The 22351-nt window shown below is 40.7% G+C and overlaps 1 protein-coding gene and 1 long non-coding RNA gene across 6 annotated transcripts in view; one reads left to right on the top strand and one right to left on the bottom strand.

The window, feature by feature from the left end:
- LOC132657467 (uncharacterized) overlaps nucleotides 1-22351 on the top strand; it is a 60104-nt gene that overhangs the window by 12239 nt on the left and 25514 nt on the right. The window lies entirely within an intron of this gene.
- Nucleotides 395-22351, bottom strand: part of FMO4 (flavin containing dimethylaniline monoxygenase 4) — a 55453-nt gene continuing 33496 nt past the window's right edge. For 2 of the 5 annotated variants that reach the window (XM_060396093.1, XM_042257220.2), the window contains exon 9: nucleotides 395-16166. In XM_060396093.1, the coding sequence (XP_060252076.1) occupies nucleotides 16013-16166 (154 nt within the window). In that variant the 3' untranslated portion in view covers nucleotides 395-16012. Of the gene's footprint in view, nucleotides 16167-16909; nucleotides 20442-22351 lie in introns of those variants that run through there. The other 3 variants (XM_042257219.2, XM_012187270.5, XM_042257221.2) reach the window with 2 other exon arrangements.

The raw sequence follows: 22351 nt of genomic DNA, 5'->3' as shown, positions 1-22351 counted from the left end.
TTGATCCCTGGGCCGGGAAGATCCCCTGGAGAGGAGGATGGCAACCCACTCCAGTATTCTTGCCTGGAGAATTCCATGGACAGAGAAACCTGGTGGGCTACAGTCCTTGGGACTGCACAGAGTTCAACATGACTGAAGTGACTTACTTGAACTTTACTATGATCCAGCATTTCCGCTCCTGGGCATATATCCAGACAAAACTATAATTAAAAATGAAACATGCACCCCAGTGTTCATAGCAACACTATTCATAATAGCCAAGATATGGAAGCAACCTGTCAAAGCTGACCTATTGACAGATGAATGGCTAAAGAAAATTAAATGTTAGATAAATATTATACTGCTTACATGTGGAATCTAAAAATACACAAATTTACAAAACAGAAGAGATTCACAGACATAGAAATTTATGGTTACCACAGGGAAAAGGAAAGGGGGAAGGATAAATTAGGAGTATGGGATTCACAGATACACAGTAGTATATATACTATATATAAAACAGAAAAACAGCAAGGGTTTACTGTAAAGCCCAGGGAACTGTATTCAGTATCTTGTGATAACCAGTAATGGAAAAGAATCTGAAGCTCTGTGCCTGAAACTTACATGATATTTTAAATCAACTACAGTTACACTGAAAATAAATGAGATATTAAACATCATTATTCATTAGGGAAACACAAATTAAAACCACAAGTGATATTAATAGTATTACACACCCACTAGAATGAGTAAGATGAAAAAGGTCAGACTGTCCACAAAAAAATTAATCAGTCAATTTAAGAAAGAAATGGAAAATTTATTCTAACCAAATTGAGAATGATAACCCAGGAAGAAGTCTTTCAGAAAGCTGAGGACTGTTCTGCCCATTAAAGGTCAAAGCACAGTTATATAGGTTTTTGAGATAGAGGGCTGTACCTTAAATGATATATTCTTGACAGATTACACAGTCTGGATCTACAGGTACAAAGTAATGGGTCATGGGTCACTGTGGCCTCTTAAGATCAAGGAAGGTTATCTCCTAAGTGGTTGTGACCCTTGAGATTAAGAAGGGATGTTATCTCCTAAGGAGGTCTGTTTAATGCACAGGCATGATACCTATGAAATGGGAGGAAGGTGGTTGAAACAGCAAGGAAAATTTTTATATTTCAATTTTTCTTATCTTGCCGTAAAATATGAACTTTATTTCATCAAACAATAGCAAGTGTTGATGAAGATACGGAGAAACTGAAAGTCACATGTATTTCTGATGGGATGGAAAATCATGCAGCCGCTTGGCAGTTTCTTAAAATAGTTAAACAGAACCTTGCCTTAGGACCATGCAGTTCTGCTTCTCTACTTCAGAGAAATAAAACATATTACGAGACCAAGATTAATGAATTTTCACAGCATTCTTATTCATAATAGACACCGCCTGCAGATAATCCAAATGTCCTTTGACTGTGAATTGATAAACCTGTTTTTTGTACACATTTGAATGCTACTCAGTAATAAGAAGGAACAAACTACAATGACATTGCTGAATCTCAAAAATTGTGCTAGATGAAATAAGCCAGACACAAGAGTCTACATATCATATGATCTATTTAATAAGTCTTCCAGAAAAGAGAAAACTATGGCGACAGTCATTGAAGCTGAACAGGATCCTTTGGGGGCCCTCCTGGGTACAAAAGCCCCTCTGTGTCCCCCATTTCTTATTTGTAGAAGAAGGCTTTAGTCTCTTAGGCCCTCCCTGAGTTCCAAAGGGCATACTCTTTAGAGCAGTTACTAATTAGAGAAATGAGTGAATGTAAAAACAAAAGCAGTCAAGCAAGAAAAGTAATGATAGTTTAAACAATAGTTCAGAGATAAAGCAGAGTCTAGTTTTTCCTCAGGGGATATACATAACAACCTGACACGTGTCTTTGAGTTGTTGTGCAGAGACTAAAGTAGGTGGAAGATAAAGCAGGTAGACCCCAGACTGGTTGGAACCAGAAGGTAAATGATTAAGATTTCTGAAACATCACCCTGTTACTTCACCACCAGCCAATCAGAAACCTATAAGGTGCTCCTGTACCCTACCACCCTCAACAGCAGTGTTGCCTTTAGAAACGCTTCCCTGAAAGCCTCTCGGGAGTTTGGGTCTTTTGAGCATGAACTACCCATTCTCCTTACTTGGTCCCCTGCCTTACACTGTGCTTTCCTTCACCATGATCCAGCATCAGCAGATTGGCTTTGCTGTGCATAAGTTAGGTTCAGTAACAACATCAGATTAGTAGTGGCCTCAGGTAAGGGTGGGAATGAATGGGTGCAAATGGGCACAACTGAACTTTTGGATGATTGCAATAATGGTTGCACAACCGTATAAATGTAATAAAACTCACCAAACTATATGCTTACAGTGGATTAATTGTATGTATGGTGGATCAATTATACCTTAATACATCTGTTGTTCATTGTTTAGTTGCTAAGTCGTGTCCAACTCTTTGCGGTTCCAAGGACTGCAGCACACCAGGCTTCCCTGTCCTTCACCAGCTCCTGGATCTTGCTCAAACTCATGTCCATCAAGTCAGTGATGCCATCCAACCAGCTCATCCTCTGTCATCCCCTTCTCCTCCTGCCTTCAATCTTTCCCAGCATCAGGGTCTTTTCCAGTGAGTTGGCTCTTCGTATCAGATGGCCAAAGTATTGGAGCTTCAACTTCAGCATCAGTCCTTCCAATGAATATCAGGGTTGATTTCCTTTAGGATTGACTGGTTTAATCTCCTGGCTGTCCAAGGGACTCTCAAGAGTCTTCTCACCACAGTTGAACACCACAGTTCAAAAGCATCAATTCTTTGGCACTCAACCTTCTTTTTGGTCCAGCTGTCACATCTGTACATGACTGCTGGAAAAACCATAGCTTTGACTAGATGGACTTTGTCAGAAAAGTAAAAAAACCTTTTCAGTACTTAAAATTTTTATTTACTTATTTATTTTTGGCTGTGCTGGGTCTTCGTTGCTTTGAGAGGACTGTCTCTAGTTGTGGTGAGCCACGGCTACTCTTCATTGCTGTGCATGGGCTTCTCATTGTGGTAGCTTCTCTTGTTGCAGCACACAGGCTGAGGCATCTGAGCTTCAGTAGTTGCAGCAGGCAGGCTCAGTAGTTGTGGCACATGGGCTTAGTTGCTCTGCAGCATGTGGAATCTTCTCAGACCTGTGCCCCCTACATTGGCCGGTGGATTCTTATCCACTGCACCATCAAAGAAGTCCAGTAGTACTTTTGTTTACAACACTTATCTGCTGCTGCTCCCACTGCAGCTGCTAAGTCTCATCAGTCGTGTCCGACTCTGTGCGACCCCATAGATGGCAGCCCACCAGGCTCCGCCATCCCTGGGATTCTCCAGGCAAGAACACTGGAGTGGGTTGCCATTTCCTTCTCCAATGCATGAAAGTGAAAAGTGAAAGTGAAGTCACTCAGTTGTGTCCTACTGTTAGCAACCCCATGGACTGCAGCCCGCCAGGCTTCTCTGTCCATGGGATTTTCCAGGCAAGAGTACTGGAGTGGGGTGCCATTGCCTTCTCCGAACACTTACCTAGGTAAAAGCAAATATCCTTCCCATGACCTGTAAGGTCTTGCTTTGTTTGGTTTGTTTAGTTTTACCTCCTGGCCAATTACCTTGCTTACTGATTTCCAGCAGCGCTATACCATCTTCTGCCTCAAGGACTTCCTGCCTGCTGGCCTTTGCCTGAGATGCCCTTAATCCTCCAGTCTTTAGCTGGGAAGTTATTACTGATTTTTTACATTTTAGTTTAAATGTCACTTCCTTAGATAGCTTCCCTGATAACATTCCTTCACAGTTTAAATTAGGTCACTCTGTCATTTTCCTTTTATTAGACTGCTCCTTCAAAACTTCTTTCAATCTACAGTCACATATTTACTTATGATTTGTTTAATTTCTATCTCTCCACTTGGATGTAAGCTCGAAAAGGGCAGGAACTACACCTATTTTGTATATCACTTTCTATATCATTTTCAGGAAGTATGTTCTAGTGTTAATTCACATGAAATGAACAGATTAATTCATTTAATTACCCAGGATTACATATTGCAACTGTAATATCTTGAAGGGTTCACTGCAAAATGCACTGCTAAATTTAAAATAAAAACATTTCATTGAAATATTCTTTTCCTTTTTTTTACCAGTTGGGCAATTGGTAATATGAGCAAGAAGGTTTTTTTTTTTTTTTTTTTTTTTAGGCTAAAGTTATTGCAGGTATAGAGGACTGAGTTCTCAGAGTTGTGTAAATGTTTCTGTATACATTGGTAGAGTTGATTGTCAAAGTGCAGAGAATTACTCCCTTAATTTGCCACATATCTGTAAGGAGCTAAACCCTTGCCAAAAGCTCATTTGAGAGGAAAATAATATTCAAGGAAGATTTCTAAAGGATAGGTAGTCCTTCCAGACTGTCGGGTGCCTCTTACTCGTACTTGGCTCTTTTGGTCCCTCCTAAAATTGCTTTTAGTGACTTATGCCATCAACTAATACAACAGCATTATAAGAAATGCTCCTCCTGAATTTATCACAGAAATGCAGTGTTCTATATTATCCAATGCTTTTCTTTGAATGAGAACCCACTGTCTTTTGGGGGCTTCAAACTTGAATATCCACCTACTTCCTGGGCATCTCCACTTGGTTGCAGGACTAGGGATGAGAGTGAGCTGACTGAGTATAACGTTTTTACACAGAATCCTTTTCTGTGTAATCCTTTGAATTGGTAGGAATGAGTGGCCTCTAAATTTTTTGCTGTTGTTCAGGTGCTAAGTGGTATCTGACTCTTTGCCACCCCATGGACCACAGCACACCACGCTTCTCTGTCCTCTGTTATCTCCCGGAGTTTGGGGAAGTTCATGTCCATTAAGCAATATAACCATCTCAGCCTCTGCTGTCACCTTTTCCTTTTGTCCTTCTTCTCCTGCTGTCGCCTTCAGTCTTTCCCAGCATCAGGGTCTTTTCCAAAGAGTCGACTCTTTGCATCAGGTGGCTAAAGTATTGGAGCTTCAGCTTCAATAACAGCCCTTCCAACGAATATTCAGCGTTGATTTCCTTTAGGATTGACTGATTCTATCTCCTTGCAGTCTAAGAGACTCTCAAGAGTCTTCTCCAGGGTATAATAGTCCCTCAAAAAACATTACTGTGCACCCCAATATATAAAGCAGATAAAAAAGCAGGGGTGTGGGTTGAGTTGAGGGGAAGCCATGTTTTAATTTTTCCTCCCACCCAGTTATCTTTGATCTCCCAGAGGAGATAACAGGAAAGTTAAAAACCACTGACCTAGTCGAATCCCTTCGTTTGGGACAGTTGTGACTCTCACTGAAAAACAGGCATATAATTCATTTAATGGAATGCAAACATAGTAAGTGACTTCTCAGAAAGCTATAGGGGAGAATTTCCTCAAATATTTAGCAGACATTAATACAGTATACAGTGACAGGAGGCTATCCAGGGTTAGCAGTATGTGAGCTGGACCCAACCGTGGTCCAGGGGATTCACCAAATGTGCCCTGGCTTGTCAGCAATCTTGTCTCCTGAAGCGTGACTTTTGTTTCTTTTTTTCAAAAACCTGACTTCGTATTTCACCCCAAATGTTTTTTTAAATTTTTATTTTATATTGGAGCATGCTTGATTAGCAATATCGTGTCAGTTTCAGGTGTACAGCACATAATTGAAATATAAATGCATATTGATCTATTCTTTTTCAAATTCTCTTCCTATTCAGGTTATTACAGAATATTGATCAGTGTTCTCTGTGCTATACAGTAGATCCTTGTTGATTATCTGTTGATATTTTCAATATAACAGTGTCACTTTTGAAGGCTTCTCTAAAACTTGAGTCACCAGTAGGAGCCATTTGTTAATGTATTCATGTTTTGGGTGGGGCTTCTCAAACTTTCCCATAGAATTATTTTATTTATTTATTTATTTTTGACCTCAGTGGATCTTTGTTGCCGGGCATGGGCTTTCTCTAGTTGTGGCCAGTTGGGGCTACTCTTCCGTTGGTTTGTGGCTTTCTCACTGCAGTGGCTTCCCTTGTTGCAGAGCATGGGTTCTAGGCGAGTGGGCTCAGGCGTTGTGGCTCACAGGCTCAGCTGCCCCGACGCATGTGGGATCTTAGTTCACCCCTGACCAGGGATCAAACCCATGTCCCCTGCATTGGCAGACCGGTTCTTAACCACTGGACCAGCAGGGAAGTCCTCCCATAGAAGTATTAACATATTAATATTACTAGGTCTGGGCAGCCCTGGGTGCTGAGCAAAATACTTCTGTGAGGTTTGGGAGAGAAGAAGCATATGGCAGCAAAGCCCTCACATGGCCCAGTTTCTCTGAAGTCTCCTAATTTATTTCAGAAATTAATGTAAATACTGTATTCTGTTCCATAAATTGTCCACATTTATTTTAATATCTAAACAATGTTTTATATTATCTGGCACTTAAATTGTTAATATCCTACATCTTTCCCTATCCTACCATGTTGTTGTTGAGTTGCTAGGTTGTGTCTGACTCTTTGAGACCCTATGGACTATAGCCTGCCAGGCTCCTCTGTGGGATTTCCCAGGCAAGAATACTGGAGTGGGTTGCCATTTCCTTCTCCATTATCCCACCATACTCCGACTGTAATCTTTGAAAAAAATCAATGCTTCTAAAAGATGTGCAATTCTTACTAAGATGACTGGTGCTCTCCAATCAATAAATACAAGAATTAAATCTCCTCTATTTCCCTACATTGTGGTTGCCTTTGATACAGTTGATTTTGCTCATCATCTGAAGTACTCTTTTCTCTGGTTCTCTGAGACATTGTATTTATCTCCTCTGCAGGACTTTGCTCTGAGCTCTAGTCTCTTCCCTTCTCTCTTTTCTGTTTCTCCTTTCTATTTAACTCTCTGTAGGTTATCTAATCCAATATTTTGGCTTCAAATACTTGTTTTTTAACAAGCTAATGGATTCATATTTGTATCTCTAAACTTGATTTCTCCCCTAAGCTCTGGGTTCCTATATTGAACTATTTATGTGATATCTTTTCACTATTATTTGTACAGCTCAAAACTCACATGTCTAAAACAACTCCACCATGCTTTTTTCATTCATTATGCTGAATGAAATGAGTGGGCTTTTCCACTGGGTCTTCAGTTGAGGGAGTGGAGGTTGTATTATTTCTTTAATCATGTTGGGGAGGAAAAATTTCCTCTACTCCTTTAGGTTCTTCTGGCTGGTATGAGAATTACACTGACATGAGACAGATAGAAGAAAATTGAACAAAAGTTTAATAACATAGATACATGGGAGAGACCCAGGAAAACTGAGTCAGCCATCAAAATGGCTGAAGCTCTCACATTAAATACCATCTTCAGCTGAAAACCAAACAGGATTGAAGTAGTAGTTTGAGGAGGCAGTTGAGTAGTTGAAGGTAATTGACATGGAGATGGAAAAGACAGTGTTTGGTAAACAGATATTTGCTGGGCCAGGCAGAGACAATAGGACACCAAGTGGGCTCTGATATCTGGGCCCTGCCAAGTCTCCCCCACCAGCCCAGCCCATGTTTTATGTAGATGTCTTTGGTTGGAGAAGGAAATGGCAACCCACTCCAGTACTCATGCCTGGAAAATTCAATGGATGGAGAAGCCTGGTGGGCTACAGTCCATGGGGTCACAAAGAGTCAGACACAACTGAGTGACTTCACTCACTTCACTGGTGATAGCTCAGTTCCAGGAACAGACCCTTAATCTATTTTTTAAGCAACTAAGGGAGAGGGAAAAACAAAAACTTCTTGAGACTTCTGGTTCTTAAAAATAATCAGCCTAAAATAATCTTCATGCCAAAGAGACCCATTTTGGGTGGCAAACTTTACTTCTCCACAATAATTTAATCATGCTTAATCTCTTCTGAAAGTCCTATTATTCAGATGTTAAATTTCCTAGATGGGTCCTTACATTTTCTTTGCTTTTGTATTGTCCATCATTTTATTTGTCAGCCCCACCTTCTGTGAGAATTCCTGAACTTTATCTTCCATTCTTTTTTTCTTACAAACTCCTTGTTCTATTGTTCTTCTTACAATAATATTGTGTTCTTGTTTCACGGGCCCAATACTATCTTTTATATCTCCGAGAAGATGGATTATAATTTTTTTTTTTGGCCATGCCTCACAGCGTGTGGGATGATGGTTCCCTGACCAGGAACTGAACCCAGACCCTCAGCAGTGAGAGTGAGGAATCCTAACCACCGGACTGCCAGGGCATTCTCTGGATTGTAATTCTTTTGATGATAACTCATACATTATTTTTACTCCTCCAAATTCTTGTCTCCTGTGTTTGTTTTGGCCCCTGCCTTCTGTATTAGATGATTTCCTGAAACGTATATTGGGCCTTGTCTTTTGTTCACATTTCAGAGAACAGAATCAAACTGTTAATTTGTGACTTTGTATGCTTAGGCAACAGTTAGAACTGGACATGAAACAACAGACTGGTTCCAAATAGGAAAAGGAGTACGTCAAGACTGTATATTGTCACCCTGCTTATTTAACTTATATGCAGAGTACATCATGAGAAACGCTGGGCTGGAAGAAGCACAAGCTGGAGTCAAGATTGCTGGGAAAAATATCAATAACCTCAGATATGCAGATGACACCATCCTTATGGCAGAAAGTGAAGAGGAGCTAAAAAGCCTCTTGATGACAGTGAAAGAGGAGAGTGAAAAAGTTGGCTTAAACCTCAACATTCAGAAAACGAAGATCATGGCATCTGGTCCCATCACGTCATGGGAAATAGATGGGGAAAGAGTGGAAACAGTGTCAGCCTTTATTTTTGGGGGCTCCACAATCACTGCAGATGGTGATTGCAGCCATGAAATTAAAAGACACTCCTTGGAAGGAAAGTTATGACCAACCTAGATAGCATATTCAAAAGCTGAGACGTTACTTTGCCAACAAAGGTCCATCTAGTCAAGGCTATGGTTTTCCAGTGGTCATGTATGGATGTGAGAGTTGGACTGTGAGGAAAGCTGAGCGCTGAAGAATGGATGCTTTTGAACTGTGGTATTTTGAACTTTTGGGAGTCCCTTGGACTGCAAGGAGATCCAACCAGTCCATTCTGAAGGAGATCAGTCCTGGGTATTCTTTGGAAGGACTGATGCTAAAACTTTAACTCCAATACTTTGGCCACCTCATGCGAAGAGTTGACTCATTGGAAAAGACTCTGATGCTGGGAGGGATTGGGGGCAGGAGGAGAAGGGGACGACCGAGGATGAGATGGCTGGATGGCATCACTGACTTAATGGACGTGAGTTTCAGTGAACTCTGGGAGTTGGTGATGGACAGAGAAGCCTGGCGTGCTGCAGTTCATGGGGTCACAAAGAGTAGGACACGACTGAGTGACTGAACTGAACCGATGCTTGTGCAGGACTTCTCTACTAGTGGGACTGATTAGGATGTGATCAGGCTAGGATTTTAGGCACTCCACTTTTTTTGCTGAGGTCCCCTGAAAGTTAGAATCCAGATATTTTTTGCTAAAGCCATTCCAGAGAAGTGAGTGCCACACTTATGAAGGGTAGGAAGATAGGATCTGGGGCTTCTCCTTTAGAATACAGACTTTACCTCACCTGGTTTTATCTACTTGCCCCATCCCCATCCTTTGCCACGCTAGATGCCTTTATGTTAATTTAAGCTATAAAGTTCCTCTACTTTGCTAGTCAGTTGCTTACCTTCCATATGCTTTTTGTGTTTTGTGTGTGTGTATGTGTGTTTGTTTTTCTGGTTGCACTGTGCTGCATGTGGGATCTTAGTTCTCCGACCAGGGATTGAACCAATCCCTGCAGTAGAAGCACAGTCTTAACCACTGGACCACCAGGGGAGTCTCTTCCATATGCTTTTTTTTTTTTTTAATGGATAGTTTTTAAAATTTACATCTTTTTTTTTTTTTTTTTTGGCTGCCAGACCTTCGTTGCTGTGCGAAGGCCTTCTTTAGTTTGGTGAGTGTGGCTGCCCTCCAGTTGCAGGGTTCTGGCTTCTCATTGGGGTGCATGGGCTTCAGTAGTTGCAGCTTGTGGCTCTAGAGCTCAGGCTCAGTACTTGTGGCATCTGGGCTTAGTTGCCTGGCTGGATGTGGAATCTTTCTGGAACAGGGATCGAACTCATGTCCCCTGCGTTGGCAGGGAGATTCTTTAACCGCTGGACCACTAGGGAAGGCCCTTCCATATGCTTTTTATTTGCTGAAAATGTGATGACATTGCCCATCTGCTGTTGTCTTTTTTTCCCCTTTATTGTTGTTTTAAAAAGATGACATAAAAATTATCATATGTTCTGCCGTTAATCAGGAGTTTTAAAAAGACATTTTTTATACAACACTTTAGAAAGTACTTCAAAATAAGTGTTTCTTTTTTTGGGGGGGTATACTTAGTTTAACTATGTTGCCTTTGAATAGTGAAGATGATAATTTTGAATATAGAAAAATACTTCTAGTTATGAATGAAAATTATTTCTCTGGAACAAAGTCAAGCTGAGTAAATGTTGATCTTAATCTATAACTTGGATAGAAGGCATTTTGTATGAGTAGTGGTAAGAAATGTTGGACCTAAAGCAAAGAGACTGCCAGATATTTCTACAGCAGAGATGAATTTGTTTGGGGTCAGTGTGCATGTATGTGTGCTAAGTCCCGTCAGTCCTGTAGCCCACTAGGTTCCTCTGTCCATGAGATTCTCCAGGCAAGAATATTAGAGTGGGTTGCCATTTCCTTCTCCAGGGGATCTTCCAGACCTAGGGATCAACCATGTCTCTTGTGTCTCCTGCACTGGCCAGCGGATTCTTTACCACTAGCACCACCAGGAACCCAGCAGGAAATGGAAATTCTGGGTCTGCCACCATGGTAAGCCACATGAAGGTTCCCACGTGGCAAGGGAGGAAGAACATTTTTATAGTGGGGAAAAGGGCAATAGTAAAAGTGAGTCCATGGCTTTTCATTACCAGTCCTTACCGGGGAAGAAGAGAAGTCTTTCTTCCTGTTGAGTTCTGCTATAATCGAAGGACAAGAGAGCTCCCTTTCCTGGTTTTCTGACTCTATTTAATTGAAGGCTCTACTTACTATTATCCTATTTGTTAATTTTTTATTTTTACATAAATATATGAAGAAGAGAAGGAAATTGGATGTGGACTCAAGTTCTGAAGTGGACTCTGGAGAACAGTCTCAATCACAGAGACATTACAGGTGACTGCCATTCAGAAAGTTTGCCACTGTCCTGCACTTCTCTAACCATCAGAAAATTCTTTAATTCCAAAGAGGATTTATTTGACCAACTTTGTGCCTAAATATTTAGAGGAGGACTGAGCATCTGTTAGAGGGGAAATAACTACATAAAATTTGGACAAGGGACAAAAAACTCAGTTCTGTCTATCCATCCATCCATGCATCTGTCAATCCATTCACCTATCCATCTTCAGTTGTTTGGTTGCTTGATTCATTCAACAGATACTTATTGAGGTGAGTCCCTTTTTTTGGTACCAGATTTAAACTAGATGCTGAGGAAATAATGGAGAGCAAAACAGACATATTCTCTGTCTTTCTGGCACTTACAGTCTAATCAGTGTGATAGAGGTTAATTAACTAATAGTTATAAATGTGTGATTACAAATTGTGAGAAGAGTTCTGAACTAAAGGCACACAGTACTATGAGGAAAAATAATAGGAGACGTGACTTAACTTGGGAGTCAGGGCATCTCCTCTGATGAAGAAGTGTTTGAATTGAGATATGAAAGAGGGGAAAGAATTGCAGCGGTGGAGAACAGAAGGAGAAAGAGCCAGCTCATATAGCAGTGTGAGGGCCAATTGTATGTTTATTTCCAACTCTGTGTTCAGGTTGATGGGTTGAAACCAGTCATGGTGGGAGTGTTTATACTGTGAGAATCTGCATACACTACATTTTCTTTAGACATTTGCCAGCATCCCCTTGGGAGAAGGGGAAGGTGATGTATGTACTAACCATTTACTAGGACTCAGACACTATGTTAAATGCAGGACGTATTATTTCATTTAGCACTAACAGTAACATTCTGTAGAAGAAATATGTATCCTCATTTCATGAACATGGAGTAGAACTTAGAGAAAAAGAGTGAATTTCCCCAAATTGTTGAGCTAGAAAGTGGCAGTTGTTGTTCACTTGCTAAGTCATGTCTGACTCTTTCAACCCCATAGACTGTAGTACGCCAGGCTCCTTCCTCCAATATCTCCCAGAGCTTGCTAAAATTCATGTCCATTGAGTTGGTGGGCATGATCGTATATGAGCTCAGGTCTGACTTTGAAGGTCATGTCCTTTGCCTCATATCATGCTGCTCATGACCTGAGCAGTAGCAGGTGCCAAGAAACCACTTCCGTACCAGATTTCATTGTGAAAAAGACTTAGATGAGTTCTCATCAGTGGCTCACTCACTTCTACAATGTGAAAGTGTGATTTTCAGAAGTTAAAAACATAACCTTTTTTTTTTTGGAGATGTAAACTGTGAACCCATGTCAAAAATTTAATTATCTCATTAATTGGTGAGGGAATCAGTATGTAAAGCTGGTTCAAAGAGCATTTAAGGAGCTGAGTATTTATAGGCAGTTTAATAAAGAAAAGTTAGAATAAATTACTTAGATTAGAAATAAGCTGATTCATGTTTAGCAGGGCATTAGACCATAGCCTTTGGGATTATTCTTTTGCTAGGGAGGAATCATTTTATCTTTATTAAACATAAATCTACAAATTAACTTTACAGAGTCTGAGTCTCTAATAGTTAATTAGAACATTCAGACTTCTCTTAGAAAATAAAATAATCCTTGAGAGGATTGTTAAACAATGTTTCAATGTGACATTGAAAGGACAGGCAGGTATCATCTTGGCCTTGTTACCTTCTTTTGTGTGATTTTGCTTAAGAAGTGTGAGCAGGAAATTTTTCTGTATCCTGGATCCCTGTGGTGGTCTAACTTTGTGTGGTACAAAGTGTGATGACAGGGTTCAGGGCATGCTAGCCCAAAATATGGCACTTAGGCATATTGAATGGGCTTCCCTGGTGGCTCAGATGGTAAAGAATCCACCTGCAATGTTGGAGACCTGAGTTCAGTCTCTGGGTTAGGAAGATCCCCTGGAGGAAGGCATGGCAACCCACTCCAGTTTTCTTGCCTGGATTTTGATTTCTTGATTTTCTACTAAAGCCCCGCAGTGCTTAATAATCAAAACAGCAAATATCATGGGATAAAGAAGACTCTAAGTCAGGGAGGGGATTTTCTCAACAGCTTCTCAGAGGAAGGAGTTTTTGTGTAGCGAAAGCAGAACTGGCTGGAAGTGAGGAAGCCTGAGGTTTAGGTTTAGTTCTGTGAAAACCCAGATCTGTGAATCTGTAGGACTCATGGCTCTTTAGTTTCCCTCTTGGCTTCAGTTTCCTATCTTACAAAATAACTAATTTTAGAATATTTTACAATTGACAATTATTGAGGACACAACTTTTTAACCTTGTCAAATAAGGACAAAGAAAAGCGAACAAATAAACTGCAAAACCAAAAACTGTCATCAAACTCCATCATCATTTCACAAATGAAATGACACACTAGCACCCAAAATGCAAGGACACAATCTCACATTTTAAAAAATTAGTTTTGTGTAAAAAACTCTCAGCATTTGCTCTTGTTTGTTTCTTTCCTCCATGGGCAAGTACACATTTGCCTTGGACTCACTTGGGAACCTCAGCAATAAGCTCTCTCACCTTCCCTTCTTGTGCTATCATGTTGTGGCCCTGAGCCACAATCCCCATGGACAGAGGAGCCTGGCGGGCTACATTCCATGGGGTTGCAGAGTCGGATATGACTGAGCGACTAAGCATATTGAGTATCTTAAGCTGAAAGAGTTTGAGACAACAGTAGGAGCAGAAAAGTCACTATGGCACTTGCCAGTCTCCATGTGAAAGGTACCCTCCCTATACCAGAAGGAAGGAAGATATTCTTATCACCAGAAATAGGAAATTTGGGGCTGAGAAATCTTTACAAACAAACCACGTCAAACTAACCCTTGCTTTCCCAGTTACATTTTCACCATTTATGATCCCAGCTCAAACCCCCTTGCCTTGTCAGGTCTTTACAAATGTATTGTTTCAAAAAAAACCAAAAAACAAAAAACACACAAATGTATTGTTTCTTTGTCTAAAAGGTATGAAAGCATCTTGCTCTGGTCACTTCTTTGGATTTTCATTCTTCATTCTTTTGCTCTTTCTCCATTTTTCAGACTTATTGTTTGGAATCACAGAAGCAAATCAACTTCATTATTTATATCATGTTTCATTTTCAATCAAAAGGAAATTTCTCAGTTTGTCTTTACGTCTTATACACTCATACTGAGTCCTAAATGATTTTTAGCTGCTTTCAGAAACCAAATTTCCTCTCAAAAGATGATTCAGGCTAGGAATTCCCTGGTGGTTTAGTGGTTAGGACTCTGTTGCTTTCACCGACAGGGCCAGGGTTTGATCTCTAGTCAGGGAGCTAAGATCCCACAAGTTGTGCACTGCAATCAACACAAAATAATCCCCCCTCCTCCCTCACACACACAAAGAAAGATTTAGGCTTTAGAACAGTACAGGTTGTAATTCAGCACGTTCCTTCTGAACCACTGATGGAGAGACTGGGCGCCCTCTGCTGATTGGGCTGAGAAAACTGTTACTGTGGTTGACTGGTTTTCTGTCTTTCAAGTTAGTGGTGTTCTTAAAGGTTATTGGGAGTGATTTATTTCTCCCACGTGAAGAGCTGCCTCTTCCTGTCTTCCTTCTTGGTTACACCTCTTCTCTGCTTTTGTCTGTTACTGTTTGTCTGCTGCCACTGAACCATTACATCTGATTATTTGCCAACTGTTCACTTGCCAGGTACCTGAAAGTTAACCGAAGGTGGCTGAGGGAGGCTGGATTGCCTGGGTAAAGTGAGGTCAACTGAGTGCAGTGGATTGTGTGAGTGTGAATATAGTTCCATTTCTATCCTATGGAGTGAATGGTAGGTGCTCTGATTACTACCTGCATGGAGACTCAGTGTTGACTTGAAGAGCTAGCGTGAGCTCAACGTGGAGAGGGTGTTAGAACTTGTATGCATAAGAGGAGTCCAAGAAAATGTTTTGGGGCTTATTTCCTCTTACGTTGTTATATGTATGTACGTTATGAAACTAGAAAATGCAATCTCTGAAGCTTAATCCTTTCAAAAAAGAGACTTCTCCTACACTTGAAAAATTTCTTTTGGGAGAGATAAATCTTCAGAAATTATATAACAGAAGTATGTTATTGTAATGCTGAGCTTTGAGCACATTTTATTGTTGAACAAGAGACTTTTGCAGCTGGCTTATTTTTGATTTCCTTGAAAGAACTTAGGAAATGTGGTTTGCCTCCTAATTCTTCTTTAATATTGTCAATTTCATTTAAATTACACTTTTATGTTTAAAAATATGGATTATATGATAAGTGATAAAAATTAAAATGACTTTAATAATATTTCTAAATGTTATGGGACTATGAATCACCCTTGGGACCTGTGTTTCATTGTCAATCAAGGAGGTGGATGGACCCCTAGCTGCTGCTCTGAGGGTTATTGTAGGTCTTTACAATTTCTCCCGTCCTTTCATTGACCCTACCCAGGACTGTGCAGCAGATCACTTCTCCATTGTCAAGGGCTTTATAGTTAATAGATATTGTTTAAGAATCATTAAGGCCATAGAGGTGGCCTCTATGCTCTGATAGTCCCCAAACAATGAGGAAAACCTTCCTTGATGTATTCTGGTACACATGAGACTAGTTAACTTGTTCAAAGATCTTAACTTAGGAATGCATGTCCTGTTTCCAAGGACATATGCTCAGAGCCTAGGTAAACTGTAAAATTGTTCCAAGACACCTTGGTGGTATGGAGTGCAGCTGTGAACACTTCGGGATCATTGTCTGCTTGATCCAGATCCCACCCGGTGAGTAAGCTGCCTTGTAATATGTGATCCAGTGAGTACATGGAGCTGTCCACCTCATTTTTCAGTCTCAAGATACCTTCTCGGTTTGGTGGGCACTTTTTGTTCCTTCCATCCTCCAACACCACTGCTCCTATTGGTCAGTTTTAGTTGGTTTTGAAGATCTGGAATTAGGTTGCTTCTTTGACCAGGGCTTGTTGTCAATAAAACCCTAGAGACACAATCAACAAGTTATGTCAGGAGGTCCACTCCTAATGATGGAGAATAATTCTTCCTTTGGTATTGCTGGCTTGCTGCATCCTGGAAGGTCTGTCTGAAAAGCATGGGAGTGGTGCTGTGGCGATGGTAGCAGTGGTGGTGTGGGTGGACTCAGGTCTTGGGGGGAGAGGGGGGCACTGGGACACAAGAGTGATCCTAGCTGGAAGGTGCTCCCAGGTGACCCACAGACAGCAGAGGCCATACTCCCTGATTAGGCAACAGGGAATAGAGCCAGGTCGTAGTTTGCAAATCCTTTAATTCAGAGAATTAAAATGTCCTCAAACTCTTCAGCTGTTAATAGTTAACTTATTATGTAAGTAATACCCTATATTGTCTCACTTCACGTTTACTTTCGAGGTAGGTGATATTCTTGTCGCCTCATTTTCCAGATGAGGACACTTGAGGCTCACAGAGGCTAAGTAACTTGATCAAAGCTTCACAGTTAATAGCAGAGCTGGGGTTATAATCCAGGTGGCATTCTAGAGTTAGCGCTTTCCTTCAGTACCCCTGGCTCCCAGTTGCTGATCAGTTGTATACATTCTGACTGCCACATGGATTGTCTTATAAAATTAGATGTTGGTGGATGGTTCTTGTTCATTTGCAGAGCTGACGTAGTCTGAAGTAATTTATCAAGTTGGCAGAAGAAAAGAATGTGGGTAGAAGAGAGACAAGGAATGCCAGCCAGTGAAGCCACTGTTTAGTCATCAAATATTTATTTTGCAGTATTTTTATCAGGCAGTGTTTTAGCTGAACAAGATGATGGTTCCTCTCAAAAACCCAGCATTTATTTGGAGACGGACACAAAAAGAAAATTACACTAATGTTATAATAAGAACAGAAAAATGATGGAGTGGTGTGTGAGATGGCAGTCATGAAAAGTGAAAGAAAGTGAACGTGTTACTCAGTCATGTGCAACTCTTCTGCAACCCCACGATCTGTAGCCCAACACGTTCCTCTTTCCATGGAATTCTCCAGGCAAGAATACAGGAGTGAGTTGCCATGCCCGTCTCCTGGGAATCTTCCCAATCCAGGAATTGAACCTGGATCCCTTGCATTGTGAGCAGATTCTTCACCATCTGAGCCACCAGGGAAGCCCAGTCATTATGTAGTGGCAGTCAGCTCTGCTTTGGGGACTCAGAGAAGGCTTCATAAAGGGAGATAATCAAGCTTGCCCTAGAAAGACAGGTGTGAATCTGAGTAGCTGGAAAAGGCAACAGCTTATGCCAAAGTGAGGAGGTCTGAGTGCTAGATGGTAGGATTTTGAAGAGGAGGGGTAGCTACAGCCCAGGATTCTGGTTACCTGGGCAAATGGACTCAGATCAGGAAGAGTCTCCTCTTCACGGCTAAGGAATTTATTGTCTCTAATCCAGGGAGAAACTTTGAAGGATTTTTAAACTGGAAAGCAACATGTCTGCTCTGGATCCTTTCTGGTTGTCCTTCCACATACACCCTCCATCACCTTTGCTCTACCCTGTGGCCTAGGAGGCTGACCTCCACAGGACACATCAGTTGGTGCATCGTATCCTAGGATTGCCGTAGCAGAGTGGGTGGCTTCTTCTTTCACAGTTCTGGAGGCTAGGATTCTGGAATTGTTGCTGGCAGGGCTTTTTTCTTCTGTGGATTTTGAGAGAGAACCTGTTCTGTGTCTCTTTCAGTGTTTGCTTGCTTGGCGATCCTTAGTGTGCAGATGCATCATTCCAGCTTCTGCCTGTCTTCACATGGTATTCTCTACTACGACTGTATCTCTGTGTCTTATCCTCTCTCTATAAACATTTTATTTATTTGGCTGCACTGGGTCTTAATTGCAGTACGCGAGATCTTCAGTTGAGGCATATGGAATCTAATTCCCTGACCAGGGATCGAACCTGGGCCCCCTGCATTGGGAGCCTGGAGTCTTAGTCACTAGATTGCCAGGAAGTAGCTTTATCCTCTTTTTATAAGGATCCTCTTTTTATATTGGATCTAGCTCATCCTGTTTCAGTATGATCTCTACTTATGTACATTTGCAAAGATCTTATTTCCAACTTATGTACATTTGCAATGGCAACCCACTCCAGTATTCTTGCCTGGAAAATCCCATGGATGGAGGAACCTGGTAGGCTACACAGTCCATGGGGTCGCAAAGTCGGACATGACTGAGTGACTTCACTTTCGTCCTTTCACTTTCTATTTCCAAGTAAGTTACCTCTGGCACCGTTCACAGGTACCAGAGGTTAGAACTTGACTATATTTGGGGGGGTGGTGGGTGAATGCAGTTAAATCCACAATAGTCAGTAATGTTGCCTTCTGAATTTTGGCTGGGTTAGGCCATTGAGAAGCATGGGCAGAAGATCAGAGGGAGGGAAGAACGTATGATTAGGAAATGAATTTCCCTAGCTCTGTACTTTTGGGGTCACCATGGACTGCCTTCAGTGGTGAGCTGGAGATCACAGCTCTTGAGAGGTGGTCCTCTCCACATAATCTCACTCTCTTATTCATATTTGTTCTCCCTTTGCCTCATTAGAAAAACTATGGATGGTAAAAGCATCTCATCGTTACTAGTCTGGAAGTATTTCATTCTACTTCTGATTTCCCTACACTCTGCTCAAACCACTGGACATAATCTTTATATTAAAGTTTCCACAAATTACCTAATTTGAGTTCTATCTTGTTCCTACCAAGATCTTGATGGAAACGATGACAGTATTTTTTATTTTAGAACAACTGCTTAAGTAAAGGAGGCAAGAAAGGAGGTACTGAGACTTGAGAGGAAGATAGAACAGTAATTCAGGTAAGAGATGATTAGACCTAAACTTGGATGATAACAGCTATGATGGAGAGGAGAGGGGAAAAACACAAGATATTTGGGAACAGAATTAATATGACTGGGGACAATCCTCATAACCCATCAGATTTATCCTCACCAAATACTTATTAATTAAGGGGATAGCCTGTCCTGTAGTTTTTCTGGCACCAGTTTCAAAAACATTGAAGATTTGTAGATCAGTAGAAGGGAAGCAAGCAGTATAGGTGCCCCCCAGGCTTTCAAATAATGTGACGTGGAGGCAGGTTTGAAGGAACCAGGAATGGTTCGAGTTTTTAAGGGTTTCAGTGTCCTGTCCCACTGGGTCAAGATGGCATTTCGGGCTCCATCCCATTTCCCGGGGCCCATTAGGCGATACTGGTAAGGAGTACACGGTCCAAAGAAAACTTCCCATGCTAGTCTGGGATCCGTGATGAACAGAAGTGGGATGTTGGGCTTTACGCCTATGAAGGAAGCGAGGTCATCCAGGTAGGAAATGTAGTCAGCTTTGTCTACACCGGGATCTTTCATCAAACCCCTGAGAGGGAAGAAGATGGATCACTTGATTTTCAAGTTATAAGTTTCCCCACCTCCCACCATTTTGTTTCTTTCTGCTGGAGTCAAACCATGTTGGGAACATTTTCCTATGTTGGAGAGAAAAAATGAAAGGAGTTTATTTCCATAGGGTATTTGTGAGTGTAATTAATTTTGTTAAAGGAGATGGCAGAAGAAGACAATGCAAAGAGGAGCTTTAAATAATGTTTCAGGTTCTTGAATTTGATATGAGGGTAAAATCAGATCAGTCCAGATACCACAGTTATTGAACAAATAAAGATCATCAGGAATCATCTCATATGTAACCACCTGAATTATTTTTATTTATGTTAATTGTGAGTTGAGAGGGTCATACTTGGTATAGCAGAACTGAACATGACACAGATGTAAGTACAGTTGACCCTTGAACAATGAGGGGTTAGGGGTATCAATCCTCTGGATAGTTGAAAATCTAAGTGAAACTTGATTCTCCTCAAACCTAACTACTAATAAATTATTAGTAAACTAAAGGCCATACTGATAGCATAAACAGGTTAACGCATATTTTATATGTAATATGATCCTATGCTGTATTCTTAGAGTAAACTGAGAAAAGAAAATGATATTAAGAAAATCATAAGGAAGAGAAAATATATTTATAGGACTGTACTGTACTCATCAATACCATAAGTTTATGTTGTCTGTTTATAAGATGACTCATCTATCAGTACCTACATCAATATTGTCTTATATGATACAAAACACCGTAGATGTCATTTGTATTCCTAACACTGGACATCAAAAATGAAAAGATAATGTGAAGAAGAAATTCATATTTATTTACAAGGATAATGAATCATACCTTGATAATGAAGAAGCAGTAGCAATATGATTGTTTCATGGAAGCCTAGCCTATATAATAATGAATAATCATTATAAAACTTTTATGGTATACGGTATTATAGTCATATTCATAGTGTATTGGAAACATCGTTACATGAAAAAAATCCCACTTACCTGTGATGATGGACTGTTTCTCCAAATATGAAAGAAAGAGGCATATTGTATAGTAATATAATTCTTTGAAAGCAAAGTTAAAAACCAATAAGAAAGCTAACACATTATTACTTTTATATTACTGTAAATGTCACTCACCTTATGCCTAGTAAGGATGGGCTATCCACTCCCTACAAATCTTACACATCAAGTTCTATATGATAAATACTTAAGCAGTGATGACGATGATGACACAAAAACTTCTCATTCAGTTCTTGCTGTGCAGGTTTTAGATTTTCACATCAAGACACATATACAACAGATAAATTATTAACAGTGGGGTATGATGATTATTTACTATTCATTAAGAGGAAGTGGATCATCATAAAGGTCTTTATCCTTGTCGTCTTCACATTGAGTAGGCTGAGGAGGAGGAAGATAAAGGGTTGATCTTGCTGTCTCAGGGTGGCAGAGGGAGAAGAGGTGAGGAGGTGGAAGGGGAGGCTGGAGAGACAGGCACATGTGGTGTAACTTTATGGAAATACTTGTGTAACTTTATGGCAATACACTATAATTTCTGACTTTTTTGCCTTTTCATTTTTCTTAAAAATGTTTCTGTATGATACCAAGTTTTCTTCCATTGTTTGCTGTAGTTTCATTGCCTATATCATAGAAGGGTCCATGCTGTAAAAGAAGTCAAAATCAGTCTTAAATAACTGGAATCCTTTTGCTGGATTGTCTGATGTCAATTTGCTTTCTGGCACTGCTTCTCCTATGTCTTCTTCCTCAGCCTCTTGCCCTGGTTTGGAAGCACTCATCCCCCTATCAAATTGTCTTCTGTTAATTCCTCTGGCATGGGGTCTATTAGCTCTCGAATTTCTCTAAAATCCTTATCTTGAAAGCCTTCACTCCCAACCTTTTTTTTCTCCCCTTCCATATCTACATTCTCTTTCAGGACTTCCTTGACTGGCTTTGTTGTAAACCCTGCAAAGTCATACACAACATCTGGACACAGTTTTCCCTAGCAGGACTTCATTGTTTCAGGCCTGGTGGCTTCCATAGCTTTTTCTATAACAATGATGGCATCTTCAAAGGTGTAATCCTTCCAGGCTTTCATGATATTTTCTCTATTGGGATTCTCTCCCATAGCACTGACAATCATTTCCATAGAGCACTTCAGATGCTTTGTGTTCTGGGTGGCCAGGGGATTATCCAATATCAAAAGAACTTTCAAAGACAGTCACTTATTGGCAAGGTACTTTCTGATTTTAGGGACAGAGCAGTGAAGGAACTAATCCGGAAAAAAGGTTGTCATTGTCCAGGCCTTCTTGTATACAATGAAAAGATGGGTAGCTGGTATTTATCTTTTCCCTTCAAGGCTGGGGGGTTAGCAGTTTTACAGTTAAGGGCAGTCCTGACGTGAACCCATCGCCTAGAGAAAGGAATGGCAACCTACTCCAGTATTCTTGTCTGGAGAATTCCATGGATAGAGGAGCCTGGCAGGCGTGTTCAGACACGACTGAATAACTAATATAACCATAAACCCAACTGCATTTACACATGAATGGAGAGTTAGCCTATGCTTTCCTGCCTTAAATTCTCACGCTCAGTTTTCCCCTTTAATAATAAATGTCTTTTGTGGCATTCTGCTACCTGCCATCCCCAGGATAGGGCACTTTTGTCTGCATAAAACACTGTTTCAGGCAGATATCCTTTTTCTCCAGTGACTGTCTTCACGGCATCCTGGAACTCTGTCTGCTTCCTCTTGGTCAACAGAAGCTGCTCCTCCTGTTATCTTGACATTTTTTTTTAAAATACCCTGCTTT

This window comes from Ovis aries, chromosome 12, assembly GCF_016772045.2.
Source record: "Ovis aries strain OAR_USU_Benz2616 breed Rambouillet chromosome 12, ARS-UI_Ramb_v3.0, whole genome shotgun sequence".
Lineage (NCBI taxonomy): Eukaryota > Metazoa > Chordata > Mammalia > Artiodactyla > Bovidae > Ovis > Ovis aries.
This window is presented reverse-complemented; position numbering and strand designations above follow the sequence as displayed.